This window comes from Microcaecilia unicolor, chromosome 1 (genome assembly GCF_901765095.1).
Source record: "Microcaecilia unicolor chromosome 1, aMicUni1.1, whole genome shotgun sequence".
Taxonomy (NCBI): Eukaryota; Metazoa; Chordata; class Amphibia; order Gymnophiona; family Siphonopidae; genus Microcaecilia; species Microcaecilia unicolor.
The window spans coordinates 196,506,402-196,526,497 of NC_044031.1; the positions used below are offsets into that span (position 1 = coordinate 196,506,402).

The following is a 20,096-nucleotide window of genomic DNA, read 5'->3' on the forward strand; positions in this document are numbered from 1 at the left end:
GAAGGAACTGTTCTGCTCCAGCCTTTTAAGGCACTGCCCACTAGGACACGGGTACTAGGTTGACCCCCATCCGAAAGCCTTACTGAAAATGTGAAGCCCGCCAACTGCCGCCTAACCGCACTACGCGATCTCCCTTGACTCTGAGCATTGGCGATGTATGCAGCGAGCTGCTCATCGGTAGCCTGCCCCCTGGACCAGCCCCCACTCTGAAGACAGCTAGCCCCTTAGACCTAGCCGCTGACATAGGCAGACCAAGTTGTCGGTGCTACCGAGGCCCTCAGCATCTTCCACAACTCGGGTCTCCGAGTCGCCAAAGCTGCTCCAGCATCCGCTGCCCTTCGAAGTCCACCTCCAGTGCTAGGGTCCTGAAAGTCTAAAATTGCAAGCGAGACGGCGCATCAGCTACCCGATTGTCCAGCCCAGGGACATGTCCAGCCTGAAGGTGTAAATTCCGACGCGAACAGCGCAGCACCAATTCCCGAATCCAAGAGTTCACCGTCAAACACTGCGCCACCTGCTTGTGCACCACCTCCACCACCCCCTGATTGTCGCCCCACACTTGTATGCTCCTATCCCGCAGCCGCCCCGGCCACAGCTTGCGAGCTACCCCTACAGGAAACAATTCCAAAAGGTGATGTTCTTCGCCTCAACCCAGCTGACCGCCACGGGGCAGCACTCCAAACACCCGCACAGTACGCTTCAAACCTGAGCTCCCCACCGCATCTGTAAACAGCTCTAAATCCACATTGGACCCCACTGCACTCCGCAGTGTCAACGTACCATTAAATGCCAACAGGAATTCCATCCACGTCCGCAGATCACTGCGCACCCCCGCAGATAATCGGACATGATGGTGAGGCTGCACTACCCCGGATGTCGCCACTGCCAGATGCCACGAAAAGGCACGGCCCATCGGGATGACTCTACAAGCAACTTTTAGACTCACCAAGAACTGGATGGCCCCTAACATGGCCTTCCTGCCCTGCAGCAACCCCATGATCTGCTCCTCATTTGAACCACCGTCTCTTGCGGCAACCGTATCACCACGCGCCCCAAGTCGATCTCGATGCACAAAAACGTCAGGACCGAAGCAGGGCCCACCGTCTCGTCGGAGGCCAGCGGTATGCCAAAGTCTGCCGCCACCTGTAGAAAGGCACCCAACAGCCTACCGCAATCTCCAGTATCCTTGGCCCCAATGATCAATAAATCGCCCAGATATTGCATCAGCGTCCCAACCCCACTGCAAGAAAGTTCCCAACAACCTACTACAATCTCCACTATTGTGGGCCCCTATGAACAGGAAATCGTCCAAATAATGCACCAAAGTGTTCAACCCCGCCTTCTGCACCATCACCCAATGCGCGAAGGAGCTGAAATGCTCGTAGTAAGCTCATGACACCGAACAGCCCATCGGCCGACATCGGTCGAAGTAAAACCCCTTCAAACTGAAAACCGAGCAGCGGAAAGGCAGACGGGTGGACCGGCAGCAACATAAAAGGCCGTCTCGATATCAACTTTCTCTACTGCGCTCCGACTCCGCACTGTCACACGAGTCGCACCGCACAATCAAATGAAGTGTATTGCACTGAGCAGCAGTCTTTGGGAATGCCCGTGTTCACCGACCTGACCAGCGGATAGAACAGGCTGTGTATCAAACTGAACTTTCCTGTCTGCTTTTTCGGGATCACTGCCAACGGGGACAGCATAAAGGGGCAAAAAGGGGGACTGACGAACGGACCCGCCACCCTACCCAACCATAACTCCTTGTCCAGTTTACCGCACACTACCTCCTTCAGTTTTAAGACAGACACCGAGTTCCGAACCCAATTAGAACTACCCGCCCCTGGTAAGGAATAATGAACCCTTCTGTGAAGCCCTTCTCCAGTGTCACCACAGCTTTTTTCGACGGGTATTGGTGGAGCCATGGCAGCATCACACCAACCTTCACAGGCGCGGGCGCCCATGCGTCCCACCTACTGTTTAGCGGCAGGTGCACCCCTGCCCCTTTCCTCGGACATTTGACTGCGGTGTGTCCCTGCCCGCATGCGGAGCAGGCATGGCAAAACTTACAATCCGGGAAAAGGCAGGTCACTCTATTAAATTGCCAGCAGACCTCAGAGGCTGACCTGGGATGGCCCCCGCAGTGCTGCACTCCCCCTCCCCGCTGCTCGAAAGGGCTTGCCCAAGCCAGGTGAAGTAAACCCCCCTTTCCCTGCCCCCCCACCGCCAAGGATCTAGGGGCCATGTGGACCAACCAGAGGTTGATATCTTGTGTGCCCCAGATCATATGCTTGTTCTCCTCCATTTTGTCCCGGAATGCTTCATTGTAGTTTAGCCACTCCCAACCCCCAAAGCGCTGGAACGCGTCCATCATGGAATCCGCATATGCCAATATTAAGCCGTACTGACTCAGGTCCCTCCGCCCCCAGACGCTGGTCAGGCGGAAAAAGGATTGCATCCAATTGACCACCGTCTTTGCGACCTTGCGCTCCCTTAGTCCTTCGGTCTGCTGTTTATCGCGCTTCGAGCACATCCGTTTCTTCCTACCCTCCAACAAACGGAATATATCAATGCACCACCTTTGCCTGATCCTCTTCCGTAACGAGCGCGGCACCTGCTCCCAAAGCTCCGACAAGGCCACTAAGGCCGGCAGTCCTTGGGCCCCTTCCCCGGCACCCGATGCCATGCCCTCGTGCCGAATCCCGCCCCCTGCCTGAGAAGTGGAGGAGGATGATGTAGAGGAAGAAGAGGAAACAGAAGAGGAGGAAGCAGTGGCGTAGCCAGGGCCCACCCACTTAGGGTTCAGGCCCACCCAACAGTAGCACAATTTAGCGGTAGCTGATGGGAATCCCAAGCTCCGCCAGCTGAAGACTTCCCCCTGATGGTAATGAAAACGCTACTCTCCACGATACCGACACCTGTACATGCTCAGTTTTCAGCGCATGCCTACTTCAAACTACCAAGGTGGAAAGAAGTGTTTTCCCACCAGCTGAAATATATATATATTTTTTTGGTGGTGGGGGAGAACACATGTTGCCTTCCCACTTCTTGCCTAGGCCCACCCAAAATCTGTTGTCTGGCTACGCCCCTGGGAGGAAGAGTCCCTACTCCGCTTCCCCCGCACTCTCCACTTGCGCCGCGCACCCCTACCCTGCCCCCCACTACGGCCCCCTTTATTACCGTCTCCAGACGCTGCAGCACCAGGCACTGCCATCCCCGAAGCTGGTGCCGGGCCATATGCTCTCGCTGCATCCTGCCGCGTGGTATCCTCTGCACTTAGCAAGGTCTGCTCCTGACCTGCCATCATCTGGTTGCCAGATCCTCCTGCCATGGACGTCGAAGGATGCTCTGCCTCTCACGCCTCCCGACTTGCCGCAACCCTTCCAGTGGCGTCCATGTAATTCCGTTCCTGTGAGTATAAAACAGGGGAAGCAGCAGGACCGGCCCACCTGTCGTCCCACCTCTCCTCCCTGGCGAGAGCCCCTCCACCTGCCATACACCCCCCCCCCCCCCCATCTCGGGTCTCCCGCAGCCTTCCCGCCCATCCAGGGAACAGCCCGGAGGGGGCCACTGGCGCCACCCATGAAGGCAGCCCAAAAGGGGGGCAGGCCCCCCACTGCTGCGGAAATGTGGCACTGCCCACTCCCCATGTGACTACCTCCCCAGCACCCCCGTGGAAAAACTCTGCTGATGCCCTTGGAGCGTCATGCACCACTCTGCATGCCCCAACAGCCTGCCCGCTCACTGGACACCCCCCCAACCCGCTCCTCAAGCCAGCCGCCGAGACTCCTATTGCTCTCCCCCCCTTCTCCCCTGTGATCCACCAGCTGGGGAAAAGAGGCCTCCCCCACCAGCCCCACCCCGCATCTCCCGCCGTCTGCGCACCCCCCGCGAGCCTACGCCCACGTGATATGTTTTCTTCTGCCACTTCTTTCCTGTTCCTAAGGCTACGTCCGCAGCAATGGCCATCTGGGCAGCCTCCTTAGATCTGCCCCTCCCCCCCGTACTCACGTGTGCTGGGCTGCCACTTATGGAGTCACTGGCGCAAAATGAGAGCTCCATGCCCTGATCCTCCTCTGCCGTCTCGCCCGAAGTTGCCGACACAACTCTGTGAAGGCAGGAACCTTTCCTTTGAGCCACCGCAGCTGTGAGTCTGGAAGTTCTCCTCACTCTCACAGCCTCTATCGCTCTTGAAAAGCTGCACAGCTCGTCTCTGCAAACCTCCGAGGAACAGGGAAAACGCCCTGAGCCTCGGAGGACCTTCTTTTATTCCCCCCTTAGCCCCGCCCCCCCACGCTGCCATCCACCAATGGCAGCCCCCCAAGACCCGCCAGGCAGCCACTTGCTTTAACTGGCCACTCACAGCAAACCCTTCCGCGCATCACGCGCGTGGCGCTTCCGACCCCCCCTTCCCCTCGCTCGCCCCTAACTAGAGATGTCTCGAACGGGCCCAGCCCTCGCTTAACGGGGCCCGTCGAGACAAGCTCTTGGGCCTTTTATTCATGGTAATTTCTGAGGCAGACTCTTTTTTTTTTTTTTTTTTTTTAAGGTTTGCAAGTCCTCAGCAGGGGTTAAGTTCCTGCATTTGAAACAAACGGTAGATCCAAAATAAAACTGGACAAAGTTTTTGCTTAGAGAAAACACTGAATTCAATAGAAACAGAGAGAGCAAAAAAAAAAAAAAAGAGCGAGAGAATGTTTATATATGTGTGTGTGTGTGTGTGTGTGTGTGTGTGTGTGAGTGTGTGTGCGTGTGTGTGTGTGTGTGCATCTGTGTGTATATATGTTCCTCTCAAATGCAGCCTGCCAGAATTCACTAAAGAAGGTTGGAATTGGTGTTCATAATCTTCAGTGCATAATGCAATTGTTAATTTTAGCTCTTTGCATAGGAGCTGTTATGAGTCGAACAGCCGGCTGTAGCCTTCATTAAAGAAGAGGCAGGCAGTCTGAGACAGGTGGAGCTGAATCAAGCTGTGCAAGTCATTTGCTTGAAGCTGGTCATTAGTGTTGGAAAATCTGGTTCTACTTATTCCATCTTTAACCCTGCCATGATTATTACCGCCATTATTATTTACTTTTTGTCTCTATCCGGGCTGATGATGATCTGTCAAACTGTCTGATGGAACAGCATGAAGACTGGCATTCTGAACTGTTAATGGGACATGGGACTCACTCTGCCATTGATCATTTGTGTGGATTTTAGCAGAGAACAGCAACAGAAGCAGCTCGAAAGAACACATCAAGAATTAGAGGCGGAAGTCTGCTCAGAAGGTAGAGTAAATGACCTGGTTTGTTGTTGTTGTTGTTATTAGGTGACTGATCGGCCACTGTAATTGACTTTTAGTGTGCCTTGCTGATAACTTGCATGATAGCTATGCATGCAACACGCATGCAGTAATGCCACACGATAAATCTAATAACAGAATGCCTTCCAAATCCTTCATTTCCTGTTAAACGGACTGGATTAATTTTTAATGAAATGCTTTCAACTAGGACATAGAAGTAGAAATGAACAACATAATCACCTGCTGCCAGCTATGTTGTGAAGGAAGCCATTTTCCCGCATGACAGAAAGTTGGATAATTTTGAAATAATAGCTGTAACATACTTGTGCTTGTACGTGTTTTTTTTTGGCCCGTCTATTAAGGTATTGTCACTTAGACCTGTAAAACTCATAGACATTATAATAGATTTGTTTCGTCAACCTCCCCCCCCCCCTTTAATCCCTAGCAAGGAAGGATGTAATGTTATGTATATATAGACCCAGGCTGGACAAACTTCAGGAAACAGGAAAGTAAAACGTTAGGTGCATTATATATATAACATTATATTATCAGGTTTCTATTGGAAATGTTAGGGTGTTTTCGGGGTATTTGACAAATACATAAATTGCGCCCCAGTCAAAAAAAAATGTGAAGCACTGGCGTTTTAAATTCTGTGCATAGAAACAAAAGGCTAATTGCAGGATGCAGCTAATAACCTCCTTTCGGCAATTAATGACTAGGAATCAAGATAAACAAATAGAATCAATGCAAGCAGCTGAATCTAGCCTAGAATAAATGTGTGAAATATAAAAGGTGGACATTTACCCTAATGCATATGCTTCTCTATGAAAAATCAGTAAAATATTGATCAGGTGAACTTCCCTTATTACTTTCGGTGTTGCTAAATAGAAGAGAGAAGAACATTAACGTGTCTTTCATTTGAATCGGTTACAGATATAACAGGGTTTTATTTTTTTCTTCTGCTTCTGTTTTTCTTTAAGGCACTTTCAAGGAGTGCAGGGGGGGGGAGGAAGGGGGTGGAGGGGGTGGAAGTTGAAAAAGAAAGGCGCTAAATTATTCATGAGATTCATCTGACAACCGATCAGTGGGCGAGGGTTGAGGGTGTTGTGGAGGGAGGGTTAGGGAAATAATAATAGGCTTTAACTTTGAAAAGCCATTTAGAGCTTGTGAACGGCAGCCATTGTCAGCTGCAAGTAATGCAGTGCTGTTAAGATATCTTCATTACACTCCCTACCAGGGGTTTCCAGTAAGATTGCCACAGCTCGAGAGTGACATGGGGCTCGGGAAGAGGCTTAAGATTTTAATAATGGAGCTGTCAGTCTGATGCCTGGCAATGTTGACCCTGAAGGCTTTATTGCCAAATTTAGATTTCATATTTATATTGAATTATTACCCCTTCAATTGAATTGTTTTCTCCCCGTAGAGTCTACCATGCACTGTGTACACAAGACAGAGGCTGAATGACAGGAGACTGTAATATTCCGTTCCTTTATTTCGCCGGTTCAATTATCAAAAGAAATGACTTGCCTGGATATATATTTTTTTATTTCCAACTTTTTTTTTTAATGTCTTGACCTCCTAGGTCATCAAATCTTGTTCTTTTAATTTCTTTCTGGGAGAATGTCTGAGCAAGGTACATTGAACCAGGACACAGTGAAGGAAGCTGGAAAAGATCGGGAGCCAGAGACCTCCTCACCAAACCCAGAGAAAAGCATCATTAATCAAACGGAAAGCTTTGAGGTAGAGGAGAACGAAAAGGAAAAAGATGAAAAACTGAACGATGCAAGGACAGAGTTCCAGGTGAGATAAAAGGGGGAGGACACAGCTCAAAAATGTCATGTGGTGATTATTCTGTTGATCCTTTCTTTCTTTTGTCTTCATCTGCTTTACACAGATTTTTATCTTTTTTTTTGTTCACATTTTTCCTTTGCGTGCATTGCAGCTTTCATCTCTTGCCACAGCTTTGCATTAAATTATTATCCAGATCGCAAGCAATTCATAATTATCTCCTGGTTTTATTTCAAGGAAAGGCTATCTGGCAGAGAAAAGCCAGTTTGCTTGAAAGCTGGTCTCAAACATTCAAACACTAAATAGCTGTTTAGGGATAATATGATAATGAAAAGTGGAAAGGGGCAAAGTAGAAATTGCTTCTGTTTCTGTCTTTGTTGTCTGAGGTTGCAGGAAATCAGTTTAAAGTCTGGGAACTGTTTTGGAAAGGTAGCCAAACCATTGCACATCTTTGCATAATCATGTACTTACCTGTTTTACTTGGCCAAACAAAACTTGGTGGTGCTTAGACTGAAATTTTGCTAGTTGAGAAGTAAAAGCCAGCGCACACTTCTACTGTCTGTACCCCAAATATGGCAAAACAGGGCAGACTTATAGGGTCTGTGTCCTGATTATGGAAAGATCGACTTGGATGGGCTGGAGTATGCTTTGAGGAAACTCTTGTGGTTGGAAAGTAAGATCAGTGCTGGGCAGTGACTCAAGAATAGCAAGAGCAAGCGTGCATATTTTATATCGCATTCATATCATATGTTATGAGTGCTATCTCTGAAGGGGAGGGGAAGAACCTTAAGGTTGATAGCGAGTAAAATGTTGCCAGTTTTCTCTACCTGTAGAATTGCTGGTTTAATCAAGAATTGACAATGGAATACGATTAGGCTGCAACCAAAATTATATAACCACTCTTCCATCATTGTGCCAACTACCCTATTTGTGGTTGCCAGTATTTGATCATGAAGGAGTGTGACCTGCTCAAAGCAGCAGGTATGGCTCTGGCATCCTTATTGGGTAGATTAGATAGACAATGCAGGTCTTTATCTCTCACCATGTACTGAATTCACACCAATACCACTCTAACTAGGGAAAGAATGAGAGCACAAACAGTCAAGATAAGTGTTCATCTCACTCAACTGAGGATTGCTGAAAATACAGCCCAGTATATTTCTCATTTAAAGGTCAAGTCAATGAACAAACTTGGGCGAAAAACCTATTGTAAGCCTGCTAGCATTCAAAGCAGCTTAACGGAGTTGGAATGTAATCAGCATATAGTAATGGTAGCAACAGGATAGGTTTATTTAAAGTACTTTTTTTTCCACTAAGTATCAATTGTTCATTTTCCACATACAGAAACGAGGTGCAACGCAAAGCCAGCAGAAGAAGAGATCCAAGGTAGGATTCATCCACAATCATAGAAGTTCCCCTTGTTGTATAATATGCTAATGAAAAAGTTAAATTTGGGACGTTGCATATGTAATAATGGACATAAATCTATGTTTTTCATGTAGTCTTTGTCTTTAAGGATTTTTGGAGTTTTATTAGGAATTCCATATTATGATTTTTTTTTTTTGTCTCCTGGGAGTGTGTTGTGTTGTCTGTAGCTTTTACTATGCTTGAATATGTATGTTTACATAAGATATACCTGTTTTATTTTTCTGCCAACTCTGATAGGTCTGTGTGTGTTCATGCAAGCATGGCACTGAACACAACATCCAAAACCTATAAGTTGTGCAAATATGCAAATTATCTGATGCTTCTGAATTTCTTTGTCCTAATGTGAGAATCCTTTATATATCTATATTGACGTATTTTAAAGGTACAGTGGTTTATTGGATTTCTAAATGGCAGATCAGATTTAATAAAGTATATCCCCTGTCTGTGTTCAAACCAGCTTTAGCTTAGAGAGGACCCAGTTCCATACCTCTACCCTCATAGGGTGCACTTGGCTGCAGTTTTTATAATTTGTGGTAGGTATAAATTTTAAAAAAAATTAAGAAAAGTGAAATAATTCCCTTAACATGCTGCCTGCTGAGCAGGGCACACTATTTGAAGAGTCATCTGTTCCTTACTGAACATCTCGGACATTGTCTCATGCTAGTGAACACTTCATTCATTTTAAATGAATTTTTGATGGAGAGTCTGTTTGCAGGTCTGCCTTTCAGCGCTTTCTTCTTCCTGTGTCATTCAGTCAGGTGGTAAGGGTAAGCTGGTGCGGAGTCTTGCTGTGTGTGAAGATTCTTCCCCGCGGTCACTTGCAGAAGGTTTCCCAGATAATCAGGTAGGTTTCTCAACTTGCTAATCATGATTCTGTTTTGTTCTCTATAAATATTTACATTTAAAAAATAACAATTTAAATGAAAATTATTCTATTTCTATAGAAAAACTGTGGTATTCATGTAGCTTAGGCTTCTAATTTCCTTGCTTAATATTTCATGCTAATTTGCATTTTTCTAGCTCCTATGATATTCGTCAAGTCCATAAAGAATAAAAATGCATTTATATAACAGAATGACATGGAAACAAATCATTATTCTTCTGTATGAAACTTTGCTTTATAAGACTTCTCTGATAGATATAACTGTCTTTCAGTATGGTTAGATGCTATTTAAAGTGTGTTATATACAGTTTTCACTCTAAATGTAGGTAATGATAGCAGGAATGTAGAGTAGGTGAATTTTGCTGGAAGGAATTCACTATGGTTAGATACTATTTAAAGCGTGCTGTATACAGACTTCACTGTAAATTTAGGTAATGGTGGCAGGAATGTAGAGTAGGTAAATTTTGATGGAAGGAATTCATCAGCGTGGAATCGGTATCGAACAATCGCAGTCCTAGATATTTTAAAATATTATTCAAATAGTGGATAACAAATGCTTATTTTCAGCTGGCAGTCACTGTCAGTATAATTATAAGCCCTTCTCTGCTGCGTGTTTCAGCACACCAAGACCGAGCGGTGTGTCTTCCATTTGAATAAAATATCTTAACTCCTGGCACTGTAAGAACTCACTCTGAACCTATTTAAGAATCTAGTCATGAACATTAAAACTGATTTTGTAGGGTACAGTATTGTATTTGATGGTGTTTGCTGTATATTTTGCTTCTTGTGTAATAAGTAAGAAGGAAATGTTTTTTACTGCCCTAGATGGGAAAGAATTGATAGCCTAATTTTTATTGGAGATTAAAAATGTGCTGTATTGTATATATGGTTGACTGCTCTATTTTACACATTGCATATATACTGTACATATTTTTCTTTTATATTTACTAGAAATATAAACATATACTTTATATTTACTAGAAATGTAAATATATACATACTGTAGGTATAGATATATAGACATATCTGCTAATTTTTATTACCACAATCTTGCTTTTTTCATTCTTTCCCCTCTATTATAGTTTCAACAGCCTGTCTGGGTTTAGATGCTAATTTTTAAAGGCAGAACCTGATAAACCATTTTTTCTTAAAAAAGATATACATTCCATCAGTTTAATATCTTCATCTAGAAAGTAACCAATGTTTTTTTCTTATTAAAACCCCCCTCTTTTTTGGGGAGTGGGGTGTAAATGGGAATACTAATCTCTGAGAATTGACATGTGGGGAATAAAAATGACTCCATGTTGGATTTTCTTCATTGTGGAAATTTACTTAGCTTAATGTTCCTACCCAGTTAAGAATCCTTAAAATTGATCCTGTTCTCCCTCCTATGTAGACAACAGCTGTTGTGCCCCTAACATTGTGTACAGTATAGTTATTTTCTATTGTAAAACTGGGAATTTGGAAAATAGTAGCGCAATTAGGTTTATGTAATTTAACAAAAATGTTAAAACCCATCATTGGCTCAGAGAGGAAATGTATAACATATACTGTATTTCGATATCTCTACATTTATATTGATTGATCTATATCTATATATACATACAATTTTTATCTATATGAATATACATGCAGTTTAACGTTTTATTAAAATCTTACAAGCAGCTTAGAACCTAGTTTGCATTCATGTTTTTCTTTCATGCATTTAATATTAATTGGCTACTGGCAGCATTATTAGTAGACATCAATTAGCTGGTGAGGTGATTTTTATTTACACTCATTGACCTTGCTCTCTACATTCATAATAGCCTTGGCTCCCTTGCTGGGCTGAATGAAAGTTTAGTCATCAGATGGTTTTTCAAGGATTTACAGGAGACTTAAGTATCTCCCATGTTTCAGCAGACACATTTCATATTTGAAAACCACTCTTCCTGTCAGCTATGGTGAAAATGGTCAAAAAAAATGTTAAGAGGAGCAGCTGCAAAGGTAAAAATTTACATTAGATGGGGATGTTAAAAAAATACTATCCTGGAAGCCCAGACCAGATATAGTCTCCCCATTAAAGACAGAAGGAAGGCCAAATAATAGCTGGCATGGTTAAAAAGTGAAGTGAAGGAGGTTATTAGAGCAAAATGAATATCCTTTAGAAAATGGAAGTAGGATCTGACTGAAGATAATAGGAAACAGCATAAGGAAAGGCAAGTCAAATGCAAAGCATTAATAAGGAAGGTAAAGAGAGCGTTGAAGAGAAGTTTGCTTTGGAGGCAAAAATACTTTAAAAAAAAATCTTTAGGTACATTAGAAGCAAGAAGCTTGTAAAAGAATCAATTGGATCACTAGATGATGGGGGAGGGACGGTTAAAGGGGAGCTCAGGAGGATAAGGCCGTAATTACTATAGCAGGACATGTTCATCCACTCCTACCCTAGCTAAGATCATGTTAAACAACTTTCTTTAAACTAGTCCTTTATTTTCTTACTCCTGTTACTCTATCCCACCTTATGTTCCATCTTTGCTTATGCCCTATGTTGTCTATTAAAATGTTTTATTGTATATTGTGTTGACATTGTAAGATAACATACTATGCCATAGTTTGTATTTTTTTTACTAGTGTAATTCTGTATTGTGTATGTTTGATTTATTATTGCTGTACACCGCCTTGAGTGAATTCATTCAAAAAGGCGGTAAATAAATCCTAATAAATAATAGAAAAACTAAGGGATCCTTTTACTCAGATGCAATAGATTTAGTGCATGCTAATAATCAGCATATGCTAAATAAGACACCCATTATATATTCCTATGGGTGTCTTATTTAATGCACACTAAATCTGTTAGCACACCTTTTGTAAAAGGACCCCTAAACAAATTCTTTGTTTTTGGTATTCACTGAGGAAGATGTCGTGGCGATGCCCATGCTAGAAATGGCAATTAATATTGATAAGCCAGAGGAACTGGAAGAAATATCTGTAAACCTGGAAGATTATAATGGGGCAGTTTGACAAACTAAAGAGTACCAAATCACGTGGACTGAACGGTATACATCCCAGAGTACTGACATATTAAAAAATGAAATTACTGATCTATTAATTAGTAATTGGTAAAATATTTAAAGTTAAGCATGGTACCAGAAGATTGGAAGGTGGCCAATCGAATGTCATTTAAAAAAAAAAAAAGGGTCCCAGAGGTGACACTGGAAATTAAATAGACCGGTGAGCCTGACATCTGTGCTAAGTAAAATGGTAGAGACTATTATCTATTCAAAAAAAAACAAACAAACAAACATTGCCAAGTATATATATATCGGTATGGATTAATGGGAAAAAGCCAACATAGATTTAGCCAAGGGTAATCTTGCCTTGCCAATTTGCTGCATTTCCTTTAAGGGGTAATAAACATGTAGCTAAAGGTGAGTCAGTTGATACTGTATATCTGGATTTTTAGAAGGCATTTTGCAAAGTACCCTGTGAATGAATCTTGAGGAAATGAAAAAGCCATGAGATGAGAAGTAGTGTACTAATGTGGATTAAATGGAAAAAGGTAAATAGTGGAGTTCCATAGCAGTCTGTGATGGGGCCACTGCTTTTTAACATATTTATAAATCATCTGAAAACGGGAATAAAGTGTGAAGGGTGATTATATTTGCTAATGACACAGTTATTTAAAAGTTGTTAAATCACAATAAAAGCATCTTACTAGAATGGCAGATGAAATGTATTGTGAGCAAGTGCAAAGTGATGCATGTGGGAAAGGGGAACCCAAACTATAGCTAAGTGATGCGAGATTCCATATTAAGAATCGCCAGCTAGGAAAGCTATTTAAATGTCATCGTTGATGATATGTTGAAACTCTCTGCTCAATGTGCAGTGGTGGCTAGGAAAGCAAATAGAATGTTAGGACTTATTAGGGAAAGAATGAAAAAGAAAACTGAGAATATTATAATGCCTTTGTATCATGCCATGGTGTTGACCACACCTCAATTGCTATTTGCAGTTTTGGTCATTGCAATCTCAAAAAGGTATAGCAGAGTTAGAACAGGTACAGAGAAGGGTGACAAAAATGAAAAAGGGGATGGGATAACTTCCTATAAGAACAGGCTAGGGTTTTTCAGCATATAGAGATGGCTGAGGGGGAAAGATGATGGAGGTCTATAAAATGCTGAGTGAAGTGTTTATTCTTCCCAAATATAAGAACTAGGGGACACACAATGAAACTTCTAAGTAGTAAATGTAAAAGAAATTGGAGAAAATATTTCTCTATTCAATATGTAATTCAGCTCTAGAATTTATTGCCAGAGACTGTGGGGTAAATGAGTTCATTTAGCAGGGTTTTAAAAAGATTTGGTCAAGTTCCTAAAAGAAAAGTCTATAAACCCTTAAGATGGACTTGGGGGAAATCTACTGCTTACACCTGGGATAAGCATTATTAAATCTGTTTTACTATTTTGAGATCTTGCCAAGTACTTGTGACCTGGACTGGCCACGGTTAGAAATATGATACCGGGTTAATGGACTTTTGTAACATAGTAGATGATGGCAGCTAAAGACCAGTACAGTCCTAGTATTGTGATGCTTACGTACTTACAGTGAAATCAAACATTTTGATTTCCTTTGAAGTATAAAGCAAAAAAAATTTAATTTTAATGTTCTAGCTATTAAAGTTCTGTGGCATGAATTTATATTGTTAAAAATTTTCATTACAACAGAAGCCTTTGGATAAACCGTTAGCACATCATTATGGACCATAGGCATCTTTCTCAAGTGTCTAAAAGCTTCATTCAGCTTTTCTTCTAGAACACCAGCTGAGATAAAAACAGAGCAGGCTCCGGCAGTTCAGCTTCATCGTTGTGGTATTAGGTGCTATTCTTTGAAGATCGCATCAATATTGATATATTTGAAACTAAGATCAACCTCTGCTCTTTTGATAGATGAAGAAATCCTAGTTAACCCCCCCCCCCCCCAGTCATCTATATTTTGTTACCAAAGTTCATAATCTTTGAAAATGCTAAAGGCCCTTTGAATGTTGGCTCATGTGTTGGTGAAGTGGTTATTACATGACAAACACGCACATAAATGAGTTGCAATCAAAAGGGTAACGGGTTTTTATTGTAGTTTCCTATAAATATCTGTGAAATAAATGCACTGCACACCATAAGATTATGCTTTAGCTATTGTCCATAAACGCAACAAAGCTCTAGAGATGTTACAAATGGAGGATACCAATGAAGCAACTTTTGTGAATTATCCTCTGTGCACAGAATGTTCAATTAGAATTTTGACCAGTGTAGCAATGTGAATCTAGTTGTGCCTCATCATTTATCAGCTTTTAATCAGTAGTACACTTATAGGCGTTGAATGTTATCCGCTTTCATTCTCAAGGGAATAGCAGGTTATCAAATTCTGCTAAACAAATGACACTGATCATCTCTGCTTTTGAAACCACTATTCCTGCTATGGAAAAAAAACCCCTTTGCTTTCACAATAGTTGGAGAAAATTATATTTAACTCCATCCTAATGGATAATGCATCATTTTCACGTTCATCTTGAAAACTCAAGAAGGAGCGAAAGATATGCCACTCGTTCAGAATATGGTTGAGTGGGGATGCTAGCAAACATGCTGATGTTGATAATAGTGGGATATGGGATAATAGTGAGAAAAATCAAATTAATATTAGGAGTATACAGCCCCCTCCCCCCTCCAATATTTTTGTTTTGAGGTGTTTTCACATGTCATTTATAAGAATCTTATTTTTTTTTCTTCAAATTTTTTTGTTACAGGAGCAATATTGGTAATGCGCACTCTGTGGGAAAGAGTGCAAATACTAATTAATTACATGTAAAAACCTGAAGTTGGTGGGGGGAGGGCTGTCTGTTTCAGGCAGAAAATGACACGGTAAATGAATATACATCCCAAATTAACACTTGTTATTTTGTGCTCATTCTGATCTAGCCACTGAAATGCATTTCTCCACCATAGCAATTCAGAGTCTTGTGATGTGACTTTAACAGCTGCCAATCCAATTACTATTTTCAATACTATATGGAGTTTTGTTTTATGAAACAGGAATCTGTTCATCTGCAGCTATCCAGTTCCCCCAGCCTGCAAGACGAGACACCCACAAAAGATGACCTTGAAAAAGACAAAGAGAAATCTAAAGAGAGAGACAGAGCCTGCGAAAAAAACAAGAGCAGAATTTTGTCAAAAGGTAAAACATTAGTACTGTGGCTTAATCGTGGGGGCATGGGGGTGGGGAGGGATGAGGAGGATCTTAGGTGGCTGCTGTAAAGAGATTTTTCTTATAATTAGATGGTTTTGCATTAGATAAGTCCCTTAATGTTTTTATTGTGCTAGAATCAGGTTCTGACACTGTGTGACATTTTGAAGGTTTTCTGTTATTGGTTTGTAAATGGGAAAAGGGTAGCTCTAGCATGAGCATGGAGCCTAATTTGAAGGAGCTGTCACTTTTGTTGGAGATTGCCTGCTTCTGCTTCTCTGAGAGCTTAATGGTTCTTTTCTGTGTATAGGAATAGAGGCTGAACAGTTCAAATGTTTAGGCTTGACCTCTTTAATTTTCACTGTTAATTCAGCAGTGTTTAATGAGCAGAACAATGAGATGTGAAATACTGTGTTCTCTTTCCCACTACTCAAATTTAGAAAATATCATGAAGTATTTTATTGTGAGAGGAACTTAAAATGTCTAAAAACTACAATTAGGTTTCTATTGGTGTCAGACATGTCACACATTTTCAAGCACCCTTCTTCTATTCTCTTTGGTTAGTTTAGGGGCCCTTTTACTAAGCTGCAGTAAAAAGGGCCCTGTGCTACAGGCAGCGACCATTTTTGCTATGTGCTGAGGCCCTTTTTACCACAGCAGATAAAAAGCCCCCAAAAAAGAAATGGCCATGAGGTAAGTTTGAATTTATCATGCATTCATTTCGGGGGGGGGGGGAGCACTGATCACCACCAACTGAGGTGGCGTAAAAGGCTCCCACGATAACCCGGCGGTAACCGGGTTGAATGCGGTGCTGCCCAGTTACCACCAGGGGTTTTCTGGAATTTTGGTAGCACTGGAAATGCCGCACACTGGGGGCAGAACTACCACCAGAGGCGACATTAGGCCTGCAGTTGTTCCAATTTGCCACACGGCAAGCCCGTTACTGCTCGGCAACCCTTTAATGAAAGGGCCCCTTAGTGAGTAGTCCAGAACCATGTTTCTCATTTGCATGATCAGTATTAGCTGTGTTAAATTTATTTCCATTTATGCATCTAATCATGCAACAGGTGTTAAAGTTGGAAGGCATTTTGGCAGGTAGTGTTTTTCTAGACATTTTTTTTAAAATTACAGGGATTTACCATCATTTTAGATGTGCTTTCGTTGAGTAATTGTATAGGCTTATAGGTGAAGGGGGAGGATTTGATAGTCACTAGTTTACTTCTCCTCCTTTTTACATTAGAACTGGCCTCTACTGAGGTCATATCCCTCTGAATCTTCATTTTCAATTTAACTGGAAGGGTTTTCCCATGTAAACTGTCATCACGGTGACCGTCCTTGTTCAGGTGCCAAACAGCAGCAGCTCTCCTTGCGAATACCCTGGCCAGGCAGCAGGTTTTGCAGTTTCACTGATCGCCTGGACTTTTCTCCTCTTGCGGGTTGTGACACTCCCTTAAGGCTGTCTGAAGGGCACTAAAACTGAACCCAGGTCTTCCATAATAGTGTTGCTCAGTGCTGTCACCAAGGCATTATGCCATCTGACCATAAAGATTCATCTGAGCTCCTGAAGTTCCGTACTGAGTATCCCAGCCATGGCTGTTTTATATGATAAATACTGTTTGGAATGTGCTTTGCTTTTTTGAGTTCATGGTATTTTGGTTCTGCCTCATGTTTTTACTGAGCTTGGCTATATAGATGTATGGAAAATATTTATATGTCAAGTTAATAGCCTTTGGGCTCCTTTGTACTAAAGTGTGATGAAGTTTTGCAGTTACTGTACAGTAACGGGAATTCCTATATATGGTGCTGAACATTAGATGCTACGTTAGAATTGTAATGTTTGTAAGGCACCAAAATAGGACAGAAATGGCAGATCCACCAGAAAACACACTTACATACCTATTTAAAGAATAGCACCTAAGTGTTTTTAGGCGGATTTGCCCTGGGAAGGGGCATGGGTAATCAGGGACATTCCCTTAAAATGCACACAGTGCTACAGGATAACATGGATCTGTACCCAACTTGTACACTGAGATTTACACCTGGTTTCAGTTGGTGTAAGTCCTCGTGTCCAGAGTTGAGTGTGGATCCTGGCACTATTCTATAAAAGGTGTTGATCCTGGAATGCTCAAAGATAGGCAAGTGCATCCATGGTATCTATAGCCATGGGCGCCAAGAGACTGAGCCAGCCCCCCCACCCCCAGAATGCGGCCAGGGACCCCCAGACCACCATGTAGCCAGACCAGAAAAATTGGGGAGGGGCACATTTTGCCACAACTCCAAATGCCTTGGCTGGCGGGGGTATCTCAAGCCCCACCAACAGAAGCCTTTCTCCAGCACTGTTCTCTGCCACATTGCCTACCTGCCTGCCCTATTGCGGGCAGGCAATGCAGTGGAGAACAGTGCTCCCAAACTAGAGGCTCTGAAGCCTTGTGTCTGCTCCTCCCCAGCCTCTAAGGGGAGCCCAGCACTGGAGTTTTCTCCAGTGGCGTTCCTAGGGGGGCTGACACCCGGGGCAGATCGCCAATGCGCCCAGCCCCCTGGGTACAGTGCCCCCCCTTGGTGAAAGCGAAAGAACCCCCGGGTGGACGCTGCTGGGGGGGTTCCGCGCACGCCTGTCCTTCGTTCGTTCCATGCTCCCTCTGCCCCAGAACAGGAACCTGTTCCGGGGCAGAGGGAGCATGGAACAAATGAAGGACAGGCGCACGTGGCACCCCCCCAGCAGTGTGCACCCGGGGCGGACCGCACCCACCGCCTCCCCCTAGGAACGCCACTGGTTTTCTCTCTCCTACTCCTGTTGGCATGGTCACCCAGGTCCAACCAGGAGCAGGATATAGACAGACCCCGGCACCGGGTCCCTCTTAGAGGCTAGGCCTGGGGGAATCTTGCCCCACATTCCCCCTCTCAGCAGCCCTGTCTATAGCTCTTACAGTTAGCAAATGGTAAATTACTATGCACTAAAAGCAAAGTGCTGTCCACACCCTTAACATACCCATTTCTAATACCATTCCATGATATGTATTTAAAAGGTTATTCTATAACTGCCAAAACCTCAGAACACCTAGGGGTATTTTAAAAACCTATTTTAACATAAAACATTCATAGACAGAAAAGCCTGGTTTATATTTTAAATCAAGTCAAAAACATCTCCATTCATCAAAACAAAACAAATAACATCTCAAAGCAGTGTCAAAATATTTCCTCGTGCAGGTTCCATGATGCCTTTTCCACTTCTTCGGAACCTGAGGAGTCAAAATCATGAGGTGCTCTAACATATTCCCACTACCTCTGCTGCTCTACTGAAGCCTATGATTGTTTTACACTAAATAGGTTTTTCAAATACTCCTAAGAGTGCTGAGGCTTTTCCTCCTTCGTGGGGTTTTTTGTTTTGTTTTGTTTTTTTTGCTTACAATTTTGAGTTTGTTTGTTGTGAAGGTTTGACAAAAACAAGATGACATTATAGAATTGGCACTCAGCATGTGGCATTAAGGTGCCAAGTTACAGAATTTCCCCATTACCACAGGAATTAGCATGCATTAAACTGTTATGCCAAAGTGGCAATGGTTATTGCAGCCACTTGCTAACAGCATGAGCTAATTCAATTGGTAATGGCTTACTGCACTTTAATTTTTTTTAAGTCCACAAATAACTTTCAGACTGCATTATTACAAATATTTTTTTCCAGAATAATGTATACTTGTGGTAATGCTGGTCTGCTAAACATGGTATCCAGATTCCCAACACCCTAAGAATAATGGGCATGCTAGTTTATTTGCATTGTGTATTATGAGGTGCACATACACAATTGCTAAGGAATCTGTACCGTATAATTTTTCTTCAGTTCAAGTGTGTTTTTTTTTCTTTGTGCTTTAATGCATATTCTACAAATTGCTTTGTATGTGTATCTTGTATGTTTTGTTGAACTCACTACATTAATAATTTGGTATAACCGTGTTAGGATTAATATGGAATGTGCTGGGGGGGGGGGGGGCGGGGTTCATATTAGATCTGCACTTTCCCACTGTTAAACTAGACTTATGGAAACAAATTTGATAAAAATGTAGTATATTCAATCAGCAAAATGGTGGAGAACATGTTAAACAAATGGCCAATTTGTAGAGTATTCCAAAATTAATTAGACATTTTTGTTGCCAAGTGTTAGATAAAATTTGTAAATGTTCCCAGGATTGGCCTGGCTTCTTAGATTGTAAACTGCATTGAACTTGTGAGGCTAGCGTGGGATATAAGTACTCAAGGTAAATATTAAAAAATTATGGATTGCAGAAGACAAATGTCGGATATGAGTGAAATGTTTATTTTGGATTTCATGGTAGTATTTCTGTGGTAGTCTTTAACTGCCAAATGTTTGGTTTGGAAATGCACAAAATATGTCCACTGAACACATGCATCCATGCTCTTTAGTTAAGAGCATACTTAACATATAAACCTCCAGCATTTTAGAGAATTAACTTGTCTATTGTGCATCTAGAATCTATGGCATCT

At 42.7% G+C, this 20,096-nt stretch overlaps 1 protein-coding gene across 1 annotated transcript in view; it reads left to right on the top strand.

The window, feature by feature from the left end:
* The first annotated feature begins 5,010 nt into the window (after positions 1–5,010).
* ARPP21 (cAMP regulated phosphoprotein 21) overlaps positions 5,011–20,096 on the top strand; it is a 419,327-nt gene continuing 404,241 nt past the window's right edge. Inside the window, exons 1-5 of the mRNA XM_030203507.1 lie at positions 5,011–5,270; positions 6,867–7,084; positions 8,417–8,458; positions 9,255–9,344; positions 15,446–15,587. Coding sequence (XP_030059367.1) covers positions 6,905–7,084; positions 8,417–8,458; positions 9,255–9,344; positions 15,446–15,587 — 454 coding nt within the window. The 5' untranslated portion in view covers positions 5,011–5,270; positions 6,867–6,904. The remainder of the gene's footprint in view (positions 5,271–6,866; positions 7,085–8,416; positions 8,459–9,254; positions 9,345–15,445; positions 15,588–20,096) is intronic.